The 13355-nt window shown below is 60.7% G+C and overlaps 2 protein-coding genes across 2 annotated transcripts; one reads left to right on the forward strand and one right to left on the reverse strand.

Annotated features, from left to right (window-relative positions):
• The first annotated feature begins 24 nt into the window (after positions 1–24).
• Positions 25–8246, forward strand: LOC134434515 (RNA-binding protein 3-like). Its single transcript, XM_063183167.1, has 6 exons — positions 25–129; positions 661–830; positions 1700–1806; positions 3203–3308; positions 5141–5219; positions 6064–8246. Exons 2-6 carry the CDS (start codon positions 728–730, stop codon positions 6122–6124), a joined length of 456 nt encoding a protein of 151 aa, XP_063039237.1. The 5' UTR covers positions 25–129; positions 661–727; the 3' UTR covers positions 6125–8246.
• Positions 8247–11982: 3736 nt separating this feature from the next.
• LOC134434517 (transcription factor E3-like) lies at positions 11983–13335 on the reverse strand. Its single transcript, XM_063183170.1, has 2 exons — positions 13124–13335; positions 11983–12465 (listed from the first exon to the last, which is right to left on the reverse strand). Exons 1-2 carry the CDS (start codon positions 13265–13267, stop codon positions 12157–12159), a joined length of 453 nt encoding a protein of 150 aa, XP_063039240.1. The 5' UTR covers positions 13268–13335; the 3' UTR covers positions 11983–12156.
• Between the last annotated feature and the right edge of the window lie 20 nt (positions 13336–13355).

The raw sequence follows: 13355 nt of genomic DNA on the forward strand, positions 1-13355 counted from the left end.
CAAGGGGCGCGGCCTGAGCGGGCAGCCAATGGCGCGGCGGCACTGCTGTCACGTGAGGGGCGGAGCTGCTTAAAATCGGCGGGGCGGGGCGGCCGCGGCCTCAGTCCGGGCCCGTCCGGCGCCGCTCGGGTGAGGCTCGGCCGCTCCTATCGCGATTTTTTCCCGCTTCTCCCCGTCCTTCTGTCGCGATAATCGCGGCCTTGGCCGCTCTCGAGCCGCTCTTTTCCCGTCCCCCCCCCCTCCTTTTCCTCCTTTTCCCGCCTCGGCGCTCTGAGGGCCTCGCGGGTTCTGCGCATGCGCGCGCGGGCGGCGGGAGCGGCACTTCCGGGGGGCGAACACGTGGCCGGGCCGGGGGGGAGGGGAGGGAAGGGAACCACATGGGGGCGGCTGTGACGTCATGGGGGACCCTGCGTGACGTCAGCAGGAGGGGACGCATGCGGCTGATTGCGCCACGGGGGCTTGGGGGGTCACTGAAGGGGTGTGACGTCACGGGAGGCTGCGTGAGGGGGTGGTGATGTCATAAGGGGGTGATGTGACGTCACTGGAGGCCGCGTGTGGGGCGGTGATGTCGTAGAGGCGGGCGGGTTAGGGCTGCGAGCGCTGTGACGTCACGGAGATGCCTTGCCGGGGGTTGTGACGTCAGCACCGCTCCCCGGCCAGGTTATTACGTCACCGCAGGGGCCGGGCCCCACCCTATGACGTCACGGCCGCCCCCGCCCCCCCACGCATGGCGGCGGAGGAGGGGAAGTTGTTCGTGGGGGGCCTCAACTACGACACGGACGAGCAGGGCCTGGAGCAGCACTTCAGCTCCTTCGGGCCCATCTCCGAGGGTGAGACACAAAATTAAATAAAATAATCCTAAAATACCTTAAAAAGGTCCTAAAATAATCCTGAAATGTCATTAAAGTATCCTAAAATATCCCAAAAATAACCTAAAATAATCCCAAACCATTCCTGGAGCTGCACTTCAGCTCCTTCGGGCCCATCTCTGAGGGTGAGGTACGAAATTAAATAAAATAATCCTAAAATAATCCTGAAATATCCCAAAAAGATCCTAAAATAATCCTGAAATATCCCAAAATAATCCTGAAATATCCTTAAAGTGCCCTAAGATATCCCAAAAAGATCCTAAAATATCCCTGGTGAGACCTAAAAATATCCTAAAATAATCCAAAAATATTTCACAAAATAATCCTAAAATATCATTGAAGTGTTCTAAAATATCCCAAAATAATCCTAAATATTCCTGGAGCTGCACTTCAGCTCCTCCGGGCTCATCTCTGCCATTTTGGGTTATTTTGAGGCCATTTTTGGGCTCTTTTAGGGCCATTTTTGGGTCATTTTGGGGCCATTTTGGGGCTGTTCTGGGTGGATTTTGGGGCTCTTTGGGTTTTCTCTTGGATATTTTGGGGTTCCCTTTTGGGGCCATTTTGGGCTTTTGGGGCCATTTTGGGGATATTTTGGGTCATTTTAGAGTTGGTTTTGGGGCTGTTTTGGGGTTATTTTGGGGCTGTTTTTGGGGTATTTTGGGTCGGTTTTTGGGGTTATTTTGGGCTGGTTTTGGGGTTATTCTGGGGTTATTTTGGGGCTGTTTTGGGGATATTTTGGGGTTATTTTGGGGTTATTTTGGAGGTATTTGGGGGCTGTTTTGGGGTTATTTTGGGCTGGTTTTGGGCCCTGAGCTGTTCTCCCCTCGCAGTGGTGGTGGTGAAGGACAGGGAGACCCAGCGCTCGCGGGGCTTCGGCTTCGTCACCTTCAGCAACCCCGAGCACGCCAGCGACGCCATGCAGGCCATGAACGGCGAGGTGAGGGCACGGCGGGCACGGCTGGCACAGCTGGGGGGTACCTGGGGTACCTGGGCACCATGCAGGCCATGAACGGGGAGGTGAGGGCACAGCGGGCACAGCTGGGGGGCACCCATGGGCACCTGGGCACACCTGGGGGGTACCTGGGCACCATGCAGGCCATGAACGGCGAGGTGAGGGCACGGCGGGCACGGCTGGCACACCTGGGGCACACCCATGGGCACCTGGGTACACCTGGGCACAGTGCAGGCCATGATCGGGGAGGTGAGGGCACGGCGGGCATAGCTGGCACAGCTGGGGGCACCTGGGAGGAACCTGGGCACAGTGCAGGCCATGAATGGGGAGGTGAGGGCACGGCGGGCACAGCTGGGGCACCTGGGAGGGACTGGGCACACCTGGGCATGGCAGCGACGCCATGCAGGCCATGAACGGCGAGGTGAGGGCACGGCGGGCACAGCTGGGGCACCTGGGGCACACCCATGGGCACCTGGGTACACCTGGGCACAGTGCAGGCCATGATCGGGGAGGTGAGGGCACAGCTGGCACACCTGGGCATACCTGGGCACACCTGGGCATGCCAGCGACGCCATGCAGGCCATGAACGGCAAGGTGAGGGCACGGCTGGCACAGCTGGCACACCTGGGGGGCACCTGGGCTCACCTTGGGGCACAGCTGGGGCACTACAGGGACACCTGGGCACACCTGAGAGGGGTGTGGGCACATCTGCAGGGGCACCTGGGCACATCTGGGGCACACCCGGAGGCCCCTGGGGGGCACCTGGGCACACCCGCGGGCACTGGGGACACCTGGGGGCACTTTGGGGACCCTCGGGGGGCACATTTGGGGTCCCTGGGGGGGATTTGGGGGCAGAGCTGAGGAGCCTTTGGGGCACCAGGAGGGGGCTGGGGGACCCAAAGGGTCCAAGGTGACCCAGAGTGTCCCCAAATGTCCCCAATGTCCCAAAGTGTCCCCGAGTGTCCCCAATGTCCCCAAATGTCCCCAAGTGTCCCTGATGTCCCAAATGTCTCCAATGTCCCAAAAGCGTCCCCGAAGTGTCCCCAAATGTCCCCAGTGTCCCCAAACGTCCCTGGTGTCCCAAAGTGTCCCCAATGTCCCCAAATGTCCCAGAGTGTCCCAAAATGTCCTCAAATGTCCCCAATGTCCCCAGCGTCCCCAATGTCCCCGCTGTCCCCAATGTCCCCAACGTCCCCACTGTCCCGCTGTCCCCAGAGTGTCCCCAATGTCCCCAATGTCCCCGCTGTCCCGCTGTCCCCAGAGTGTCCCCAATGTCCCCAGTGTCCCCACTGTCCCCAATGTCCCCAGTGTCCCCACTGTCCCGCTGTCCCCAGAGTGTCCCCAATGTCCCCAATGTCCCCGCTGTCCCGCTGTCCCGCAGTGCCTGACGGGCGGCAGATCCGCGTCGACCACAGCCGGGAAATCCCCGCGGGGCTCCCGGGGCGGCTTCGGGGGCGGCCGCGGCCGAGCCAGGGGCTACGGGAGAGGTGAGAGCAGGGGGAGGGGCTGGGGTTTGGGGAGGGGGTTGGGGGGATTTGGGGTTTGGGGGTTTGGGGGATTGGGGGGGCATTTGGGGTCTTTGGGGGTTTGGGATTTGGGGAATTTGGGGGAGTGGGGAGGGCATTTGGGGTATTTGGGGTTTGGGGCTTTGGGGTCTTCAGGGATTGGGGAGGGGGTTTGGGGTTCAGAGTCTTTGGGGTTTGGGAGTTTAGGGTGGGGATTTGGGGGTTTGGGATTTGGGGTTTTGGGGGTTGGGGGGATTTGGGGTTTGGGAGTTTGGGGTGAGTATTTGGGGGGTTGGGATTTGGGGGTTTGGGGGGTTGGGGAGGGCATTTGGGGTCTTTGGGGTTTGGGGGTTTTGGGTGGGGATTTGGCGGTTTGGGGTTTGGGGTTTGGGGGTTTGGGAGGGGGTTTGGGGTCTTTGGGGTTTGGAGTTTGGGGTGGGGATTTGGGGTTCAGGGTCTTCGGGATTTGGGGATTTTGGGGGTTGGGGAGGGCATTTAGGGTCTTTGGGGTTTGGAGTTTGGGGTGCGGATTTGGGGGTCTTTGGGCTTTGGGGTCTTCAGGGTTTGGGGTCTTCAGGGTTTGGGGGTGGGGGTTTGGGGTTCAGAGTCTTCGGGATTTGGGGATTTTGGGGGTTGGGGAGGGCATTTGGGGTTTGGGAGTTTGGGGTGGGGATTTGGGGGATTTGGGGTTTGGAGTTCGGGGTCTTTGGGTTTGGGAGTTTGGGTGGGGGTTTGGGGGTGTTTGGGGTTTGGGGCTTTGGGATCTTCAGGGTTTGGGAGGGGAATTGGGGTTCAAGATCTTTGGGGTTTGGGAGTTTGGGGTGGGGATTTGGGGGTTTGGGATTTGGGGGTTTTGGGGTTGGGGAGGGCATTTGGGGTCTTTGGGGGTTTGGGGGCTTGGGATTTGGGGATTTGGGGTTTGGGGTTCGGGGTCTTTGGGTTTGGGAGTTTGGGGTGGGGGTTTGGGGTCTTTGGGGTTTGGGGGGGTCTTTGGGGTTTTGGGGGTTGGGGAGGGCATTTGGGGTCTTTGGAGTTTGGGGTGAGGGTTTGGAGTTTGGGGTCTTTGGGGTTTGGGAGTTTGGGGTGGGGATTTGGGGGTGTTTGGGGCTTTGGGGTCTTCAGGGTTTGGGAGGGGGTTTGGGGAGCTCTTTGGGGGGTTTATGGGGTGGGGAGGGCGTTTGGGGGCTCTTTAGGGGAATTTTGGGTCTTTGTGTTTTGGGGTCTTTGGGTTTTGGGGGGATTTGGGGGTCTTTGGGCTTTAGGATGGGTTTTGGGGCTCTTTTGGGATTCTTTGGGGTCCTCGAGGGGTTTGGGGAGGGGGTTCAGGGGCGCTTTTAGGGGGTTGAGAGGGGGTTTGGAGTTTTTGAGGTTTTGGGGTTCAGGGTCTTTGGGGTTTGGGATCTTTGGGTGTTGGGGTCTTGGGGGGTTTGGGGAGGGGCTTCAGGTGCTCTTTGAGGGGATTTTTGGGGGTCTGAGGCTGATTTTGGGGAGATTTGGGGATTTTGGGTGGCTCTGGGGGGTTTGTGGGGTCTTGAGGGATTTGGGGGAGGGCTGAGAGGATTTTGGGGGGGGCTGAGAGGATTTTGGGGGGCTCACAGGGGGATTTTGGGGGAGCCTGGGGGATTTTGGAAGGAAAAGACGCTCCAAAAATTTGGAGTTTTGGGGTCATTGAAGTCCCAGATTGGATTTGGGAATTGGAAATTTCAAGAGCATTTGGGGTTTTGAGGCTTTAGGAAGGATTTGGGATAACAAAGGAAAGTTTTTAATGGGATTTTTTTTCCTAAATTCCCCCAAATTTTTGGGGTTCCCTGCAGGAGGAGGCGACCGAGGCTACGGCGGCCGCTACGAGGGGCGCCCGGGGGGCTACGGGGGGAGCCGGGACTACGGCGGCCGGTGAGGGGGGAGGGGCTGGGGGGATTTGGGGGGGCTGGGGAGAGGCTTCAGTGGGATTTGGGGGTCTAAGGGGGGATTTGGGGGCATTGGGGAGGGGTTTGGGGGGTCTGGGAGTGATTTGGGTGGGATTTGGGGGTGGCTGGGGGCGATTTGAAGGGATTTTGGGGGGCTGAGGAGGGGTTTGAGGGGGTTGAGGGTGATTTGGGGGGGCTGGGGGGGATTTGGGGGGGCTGGGCAGGGGCTTGGAGTGGAATTTGGGGGGCTGGGGAAGGATTCAGGAGAGTTGAGGAGGGGTTTAGGGGGGCTTGGAGTAATTTGGGGGGGCTGAAGAGGGGTTTGGGGGGTTCTGGGGAGAATTTGGGTGGGATTTGGGGGGCTGAGTAGGGGTTTGGGGGGGTTGGGGAGGGGCTTGAGGGGGATTTGGGGGGCTAAGGGGGGGATTTGGGGGGGCTGGGGAGGGATTTGGGGGGGTTGAGGGTGATTTGGGTGGTCCTGGGGGATTTTGGGGGTTCTGAGGATCTTTGGGGGATCTCAGGGGGGTCTTTGGGGGGATTTTTTGGGGTTCAGAAAAAGCTGCAAAAACCTGGGGGGGGCATTTTGAGTTTGGGGGTGCCCCCGGGATTTGAGGAGGGTTCCCGGGTTTTGGGGAGGGGTCCTGAGTTTGGGGGTGCTCCTATGGCTTTGGGGGGGGCGTTTCTGGGTTTTTGGGGGGGGGTCCCGGGTTTTGGGGGGTGGTCCCGGGTTTGGGGGTGCCCCTATGGCTTTGGGGGCCGTTTCTGGGTTTTGGGGGTGGTCCCGGGTTTTGGGGTCCCCCCCAGGTGCTGACCCCCGTTTCCCCCCCCAGGCAGGGCGGTTACGGGGAGCGCTACCCCTCGGCCTCGTACCGCGACAACTACGACAACTGAGGTAGGGACCCCAAAATGGGGGGACCCCCAAATATGGGGCACCCGCAAATCCCCGGGGGGGGCACCCCAGAAATGACCCGGGGCACCTCCAAACCCGTTGGACCCCAAAATCTGGGGTACCCCCTACCATAGGGGGCACACCCAAACCAGGGGGACCCCAAAACGTGGAGGGACCCCGAAACCTGGGGCACCCCCAAACTTGGGGGGCACTCCCTGCCATAGTGGGCACACCCAAACCTGTGGAACCCCAAAACTTGGGGGGACCCCCAAACATGGGAGGCGCTCCAGAAACGACCCAGGGAACCCCTAATCCTGGGGAACCCCGAAAATTGCTAAGGGAGCACCCCCAAATCCCAGGGGGCACCCCCAAAATGGGGTGTACCCCAAAACTAGGGGGGGCACCCCAAAACTAGGATACCCCAACAATCAGCCAGAACTGATTTGGGGCACCCCAAAAAGTGACCAAATGGATGCCACAATTCAGGGACACCCCAAAACTGACCAAGGTCACCCCGAAACTGATGGGAGGGACCCCAAAACTGACCAGGGACACCCCAAAAGTGACTGAGGACACCCCAAAAATGACAGGGACTCCCCAAAACTGACCGGGGACACCCAAAAGTGACTGAGAGCACCCCAAAAATGACAGGGACTCCCCAAAACTGATCAGGGTTACCCCAAAAGTGACTGAGAGCACCCTAAAAATGACAGGGACTCCCCAAAACTGACCGGGACACCCCAAAAGTGACTGAGAGCACCCCAAAAATGACAGGGATTCCCCAAAACTGACCAGGGTTACCCCAAAAGTGACTGAGGGCACCCTTAAAATGACAGGGACTCCCCAAAAGTGACCAGGGACACCCCAAAAGTGACTGAGAGCACCCCAAAAATGACAGGGACTCCCAAAACTGACAGGGACACCCCAAAAGTGACTGAGAGCACCTCAAAAATTACAGGGACTCCCCAGAACTGACAGGGACACCCCAAAAGTGACTGAAAGCACTCCAGGATTAACCGGACACCCCAAAACCAACCAGCGTTACCCCAAAAGTGACTAGGGGCACCCCAAAAATGACAGGGACTCCCCAAAACTGACCAGGGACACCCCAAAAGTGACTGAGAGCACCCTAAAAATGACAGGGACTCCCCAAAACTGACCGGGGACACCCAAAAGTGACTGAGGGCACCCCAAAAATGAACGGGACTCCCCAAATCTGACCGGGGTCACCCCAAAAGTGGCTGAGGGCACCCCAGAATGAACGGGGACTCCCAAAATTGACCAGGGACACCCCAAAAGTGACTGAGAGCACCCCAAAAATGACAGGGACTCCCAAAAGTGTCCAGGGACACCCCAAAAGTGACTGAGAGCACCCCAAAAATGAACAGGACTCCCCAAAACTGACAGGGGACACCCCAAAAGTGACTGAGGGCACCCCAGAATGAACCAGGACACCCCAAAACCAACCAGGGCTACCCAAAAGTGACCAGGGACACCCCAAAAGTGACTGAGAGCACCCCAAAAATGAACAGGACTCCCCAAAACTGACAGGGGACACCCCAAAAGTGACTGAGGGCACCCCAGAATGAACCGGGACACCCCAAAACCAACCAGGGTTACCCCAAAAGTGACCCAAGATATCCCAGAACTGACCAAGGACACCCCAAAAGTGCTCAGGAAACCCCGAAATGTGCCAGGGTCACCCCAAAAATGTTCAGGGACCCCCCGCCAGCCCACCCCCAGAGCGTTTTTGGGTTTGCACAATTCCCTGAGCTCCCCCAAATTGATTTTTTGGGGGGATTTTAGAGCCCCCCCCTCCCCCCCATAATCAATTTTGGGAGTTTTGGGTCTCCCCAATAATTTTGGGGTGCCCCAAGTGATTTTAAAGGGTTTGGGGGTTCTCAAAGCCCCCAAATTCCCATTTTTGTGGAGAATTTCTCGGTGATTCTGGGAGGTTTTTTGGGGTGGTTTTGGAGTTTTCTGTGAATGCCAAAATTCCCAATTTTGGGGTGACCTTTGATCCCTCCCCCAAATTATTTTGGGGGGGTCCCGACCCTTCCCAAGCTCCATTTGGGGGGGTCCCAGGACGCTCCCAAATGAATTTTTGGGGGGGGTCCCAGGACGCTCCCAAATGAATTTTTAGGGGGGGGATTTTTGGGTTTCCCCATTTTGGGGGAGGTTTGGGGGTCCCGGATTTGCCCATCCCCCGTTTTTGGGGTGGGGGAGGGGTCTCCCCGCGCCCCTCCCCACTGATCTCCTTCTCATCCTCAGCTCCGGAGCCTCGGGCGGAGCCTGGGGGGGCCCCTCCCCCCCCACCCCCCCCCCGGGCCGTGGATGGACAACGAGGGGGGGGAGGGGAAATGGGGGGTGGGGAGGGGAGCCCGAGTTTGTAGCGACAATAAAGGACAGAGCCCCTCCCCCAGTGTGTGACGTCATAGGCACAGAGCCCCTCCCCCAATGTGTGACGTCAGACAGACAGAGCCCCTCCCCCACCCCGGGGGGATTTTTTGGGGGTCTCTGGGGAGGGGAAGGGGAAAAACCGGGGAGATTTTGGGGAGGGGGGGGTTTGGTGGCACCGGGGTGGGGACAGGGGGACACAGAGGGACAGGGGGACACAGAGAGGGGGTTGGGAATGGGGACACAATGAAGGACAAACGGACGGGATGGGACACAGGGACACCGTGGTGACAGAGCGGAGGAGACACGGACAGGGTGGGGACGTGGTAAAGGACAGACGGACGGGACAGGACAGGGGACAAAGGACAGAATAAAGGACACAAGGACAGGATGGGGACACAAGGACAGGGTAAAGGACACAAGGACAGGATGGGGACACAAGGACAGGATAAAGGACACAAGGACACAATAAAGGGCACAAGGACAGGATGGGGACACAATAAAGGAAGGGGTGAAGGACACGGGGGCAGGTTTGGGACACCATGGGGACAGGATGGGGACACAATAAAAGACACAAGGACAGGGTAAAGGACACAAGGACAGGATGGGGACACAATGAAGGACACACGGACAGAACAGGGGACACAGAGACACTGTGGGGACAGGGTGAAGGACACAGGGACAGGATGGGGACACAATGAAGGACACACGGACAGAACAGGGGACACAGAGACACTGTGGGGACAGGGTGAAGGACACAGGACAGGATGGGGACACAATAAAGGACACAAGGACAGGGTGAAGGACAGCATTGGGACACGGGGACACAATAAAGGACCGGGTGAAGGACACGGGGGCACGTTTGGGACACAATGGGGACACAAGGACATGTGCACAGGACAGGGGACACCATGGGGACAGGGTGGGGGACATGGAGGACACAGTGAGTGAAACACGGAAAAAACAGAAGACGGGACAGGGGACAGGATGGCGACACGAGGCCGTCACCGAACGTGTATTTCCCTCGTGAGTGCCCAGCACAAAATGGGGTGAGGGGGAAGGGTTTGGAAATACAGCTGTGGCCCCTTTAATAGGGCGGGGTGGGCGTGGCCTGTGGGCGTTAGCAGCAGGCGGGGTAAACGTGAGTGACAGCGAAAGGGGCGGGGCTTCACTTAAGGCCGTAAAGCGCGACTGTCGCAAAACTGCCGTAAAAGGTGACCTAAAGCGCGACTGTCGCGAAAGGCGTCGTAAAGCGCGACTGTCGCAAAACTGCCGTTTAAAAAGCGTCGTAAAGTGAGACTGTCGTAAAAGGCATCGTAAAGCGCGAGTGTCGCAAAACTGCCGTAAAAGGCGTCGTGAAAGCGCGACTGTCGTAAAAGGTCGTAAAGCGCGACTGTCGCAAAACTGCCGTAAAAGGTGTCCTAAAGCGCGACTGTCGCAAAAGGGGGCGCTGGAATGCTCTGATTGAGGACGCTGCTTCTGCCACATCGAGGTCGGTGACACTCTGGTCTGATAACGGGACAAACTCACCCTGCCCATGCCACAGATCTCTAGAAGTCACTGCAGCATTTCTGAAGTTCCACACCAAGTCAGGTACCGAAACAGGAGTTAAAAAACTTTATTGGTTTTCCGCATTGCTGACAGTTCAGCCCTGTTTAACAGAGCCTTTTGGGACACAGTGGGAATGAAGCGCTTTAACAGAAACTCCCGCCGGGCCGTGGCTGCCGCGGAGCCGGTCCGGCCTGCAGGGCGCTGCTGGAGCCGTTCGCTGTTTGGGGGATGCTGCAGCCGCCGCCCCGCCGGGCTCCGCTTGTGCTGCGGGTCTACAACGGGACAGGCTTCCACCTCCCCTGGGGACCCCACGGCTCCGGTACCCGCGGTCCTGCTCACCGCTCCCGCCATCCCCGCCTCTGCCATCCGTGGGTCCGGCCCATCCCGGCGAAACCGCGGGTCCCGCCCGCGGTTTCGCCGTCCTCGCCCCTCAATCCCGCCCGCCCGGCGTCACCGCCGCCTCCCGCCTCCATTGAGCTTTCCCCCGTCTCCTCCCGGCCCCCCAAGTCCCCTCGCCCCCTTTGCCGACACAGCGGGGCCGGTTCCGGCCCAAGTCCCGTCTTTGCAGTCCCCGGCAGCTCCCGGATCTGCGGTGCCGAGCGCGCCTGGCGCGGCCGCGCTGCGTCCCCCGCGCCCCTCGTGTCCCCTCCGCGGGCGTTCCAGCGCACCCCGAGCTGCCACCGGCCCCGGGCAGGGCGGCCTCCCATGTTTAACCCCGTCCCTGCCGGAGCTCCGGGGCAAACACTCGGTCCCGGCACAGCACCGGGGCGCCCCAGCCCTCCGAGCCACACCGGTGCCTGCAGCCCGTCCCGTGCTGCCGCCGCTCCGGCCCAACTTCCGTCAGCGCCGCCCGTGCCCGCCGGGCCGGTGGCCGCCCCAGCCCACCGCAGCAGCCTCCCGCCATCATCTCCCGCTGACGAGGCCGCGCCGCCGCCGCCGCTCCTTGTGGCTTTCCCGCTCCTACCGCCGCCGCTGCATGGCGGACCGAGCCGTGCTTTCCCCACCGCAGCCTCCCGCTTCCGAGCTGCTGGATAACGCGGCTCCGCCGCCTCCTGCAACCGCGGCCGTTCCGTCGTTGCCTTCCATGGCCGCAGTTACGGCCCCGTTCCCGTTTCCGCAGCTCCGCCACCTCCCGCCCGCCGCATCACGGCTCCCTCAATCTGCCCTAGTGAGGCAACCCACGCATGCGCGGCTGCTACAAGCCCCGCCCCAGCGATATCACTCCGCGCCGCCTCACGCAAGTACAGCGCGGCTGCGGGATCAGCCGCACGCATGCGCAGCTCTACCTCGACGGCCCCGCCGCCACACCCCACTGCTTTGGCCGCGGCTTTGGCCCAGCCCGGTCCAGGCCCGAGCCGCTGCACGCCGCTGTCCGGCCACAGCCGGCATCCCTGTGCCCGGTCACGCCGCTCTCGCCGCCACCGAGTCTATACACGGCACTACAGCGGGCGAATACTACAGCGCCTCGCATGTATCCTTCCGCGTCTCAACCGGAGCTTGAGGACCCAGGCACGGCCACATCACCGAGAGATCCCTCCGCAGGGCGTGACGCTGCACAACCGATGCCTGATGTGCCTCCGCGTTTTCGCTTTCCACACTCCTAGCACTGAGTGGGACTACTTTGTGTCACGATCCGTCCGCACGGCCACGCCCATGCATACAAACCGCGAGGGCCCAGCCCCCAGGAGCCCTCTGATTGGGTGAGCCGCAAAGTGGGCGTGGCCCCACTAAAGGACGGGGCTTTCTGCAGCAACTTCAAATGGGCCACGCCCAGGTGGGGCCCGACGCCAGCGCTTAAAGAGGCCACACATGGAGGGGGCCGCCCCTCCCTTCCAGCGAGCCACGCCCGGCCGAGCCCCTTTAAGAGAGGGGGTCCCACACGCCCGGCCGAGCCCCTTTAAGAGAGGGGGCGCCTTAAAAGGGCAACACCCCTTAAGGAGGCGGGGCCTCCATTACAAAGCGCCCGCCCACTTTAAAACTCTTCAAACGGCGCCCGGTGGGGCCCACCCAGAACACCTCAGGGAGGGCGGGGGTCCCGAAAAGATGGGGAGGGGTCCTAAAAATCCCCCCCAGGGCCGGGCTCTTCTCAGGGCTCGTCCTCCATGCTGAGGCTGCTGCGGGGGCTGGAGGCCCTTGAGGGGCCCGGCGAGGCCAGGAGGGCGCCGGGGGGGCCGAGCGGGGACAGCCCCCCGCCATCGTCCATCAGGATGTCCTCGAGGGTCCCCTCGGGGCCCCCCAGCGCCAGGGGCAGCGCCAGCCCCGGGGGCAGCTCCAGCAGGCACTGCGGGGTGGGGGGCGGGAACGGGGGACCCCCCCCCGAGGGCTCCTCGCAGCCCCCCTCGGCCACGGGGGGGTTCAGGGGCAGCCCGTGGATTTGGGCTTGGAGCTCCAGTTCCTGCAGATGGAAATGGGGGGGGGGGGTTTGGTGACCCGTAAATCCCAAATATTCCAACCCTGACATTCCCTGGATTCTGCTCCCCTGATTCCATGGATTCCCCTTCGTCCTCCTCTCCAAACCATCCAAAACTCCCCCCCAAAACCGACCCCAAAACCCATCCCAAAGGCAAAACATTCCTGGAATCTCCGCTCTGCCCCCAGGAAGGCTCCCAGCTCCGACCCAGCCCCATGATCCGAGATCCCGCCTGTCCCAACCCCGATCCCGCGTTCCAAACCCCAATTCCGCATTCCCGATCCCAACCCTGCCCATTCCAACCCCTGATCCCAATCCCAATCCACAATCCCACTTCCCCATTCCCAATCCCACATTTCCACATCTGCACCTGGAACTGCAGGCTGCGGTTCTGCTGCTCCCATTCCCATTCCCAACCCCTGATCCCAATCCAAATCCCACAATCCAATCCCACAATCCAATCCCAATCCCAATCCCACAATCCCAATCCCAATCCCACAATCCCAATCCCAATCAACCCACATTCCCGCACCTGTACTCTGAGCTGCAGGCTGCGGTTCTGCTGCTCCCATACCCGATCCCTGATCCCAATCCCACATTCCCAATCCCACAATCCCAATCCCACATTCCCACGTTCCCACACCTGCACTCTGAGCTGCAGGCTGCGGTTCTGCTGCTCCAGGCGCTGCTGCTGCAGCTCCAGCTCCCGCGCTCGCTGCGTCTCCTTCTGCAGCTTGCGGATGTAATCCACCGAGGCCTTCAGGATCGTGCCCTTGTTCCAGCGCATCTCCCTGCCGGGACCCCCGGGGTCAGCCCGAAACACCCCCGGGACCACCCCCAAAACAGCCCCGGGATCAGCCCAGACTACCCTGGGA

The sequence above is a fragment of the Melospiza melodia genome, unplaced genomic scaffold (genome assembly GCF_035770615.1).
Source record: "Melospiza melodia melodia isolate bMelMel2 unplaced genomic scaffold, bMelMel2.pri scaffold_370, whole genome shotgun sequence".
NCBI classification, from domain to species: Eukaryota; Metazoa; Chordata; class Aves; order Passeriformes; family Passerellidae; genus Melospiza; species Melospiza melodia.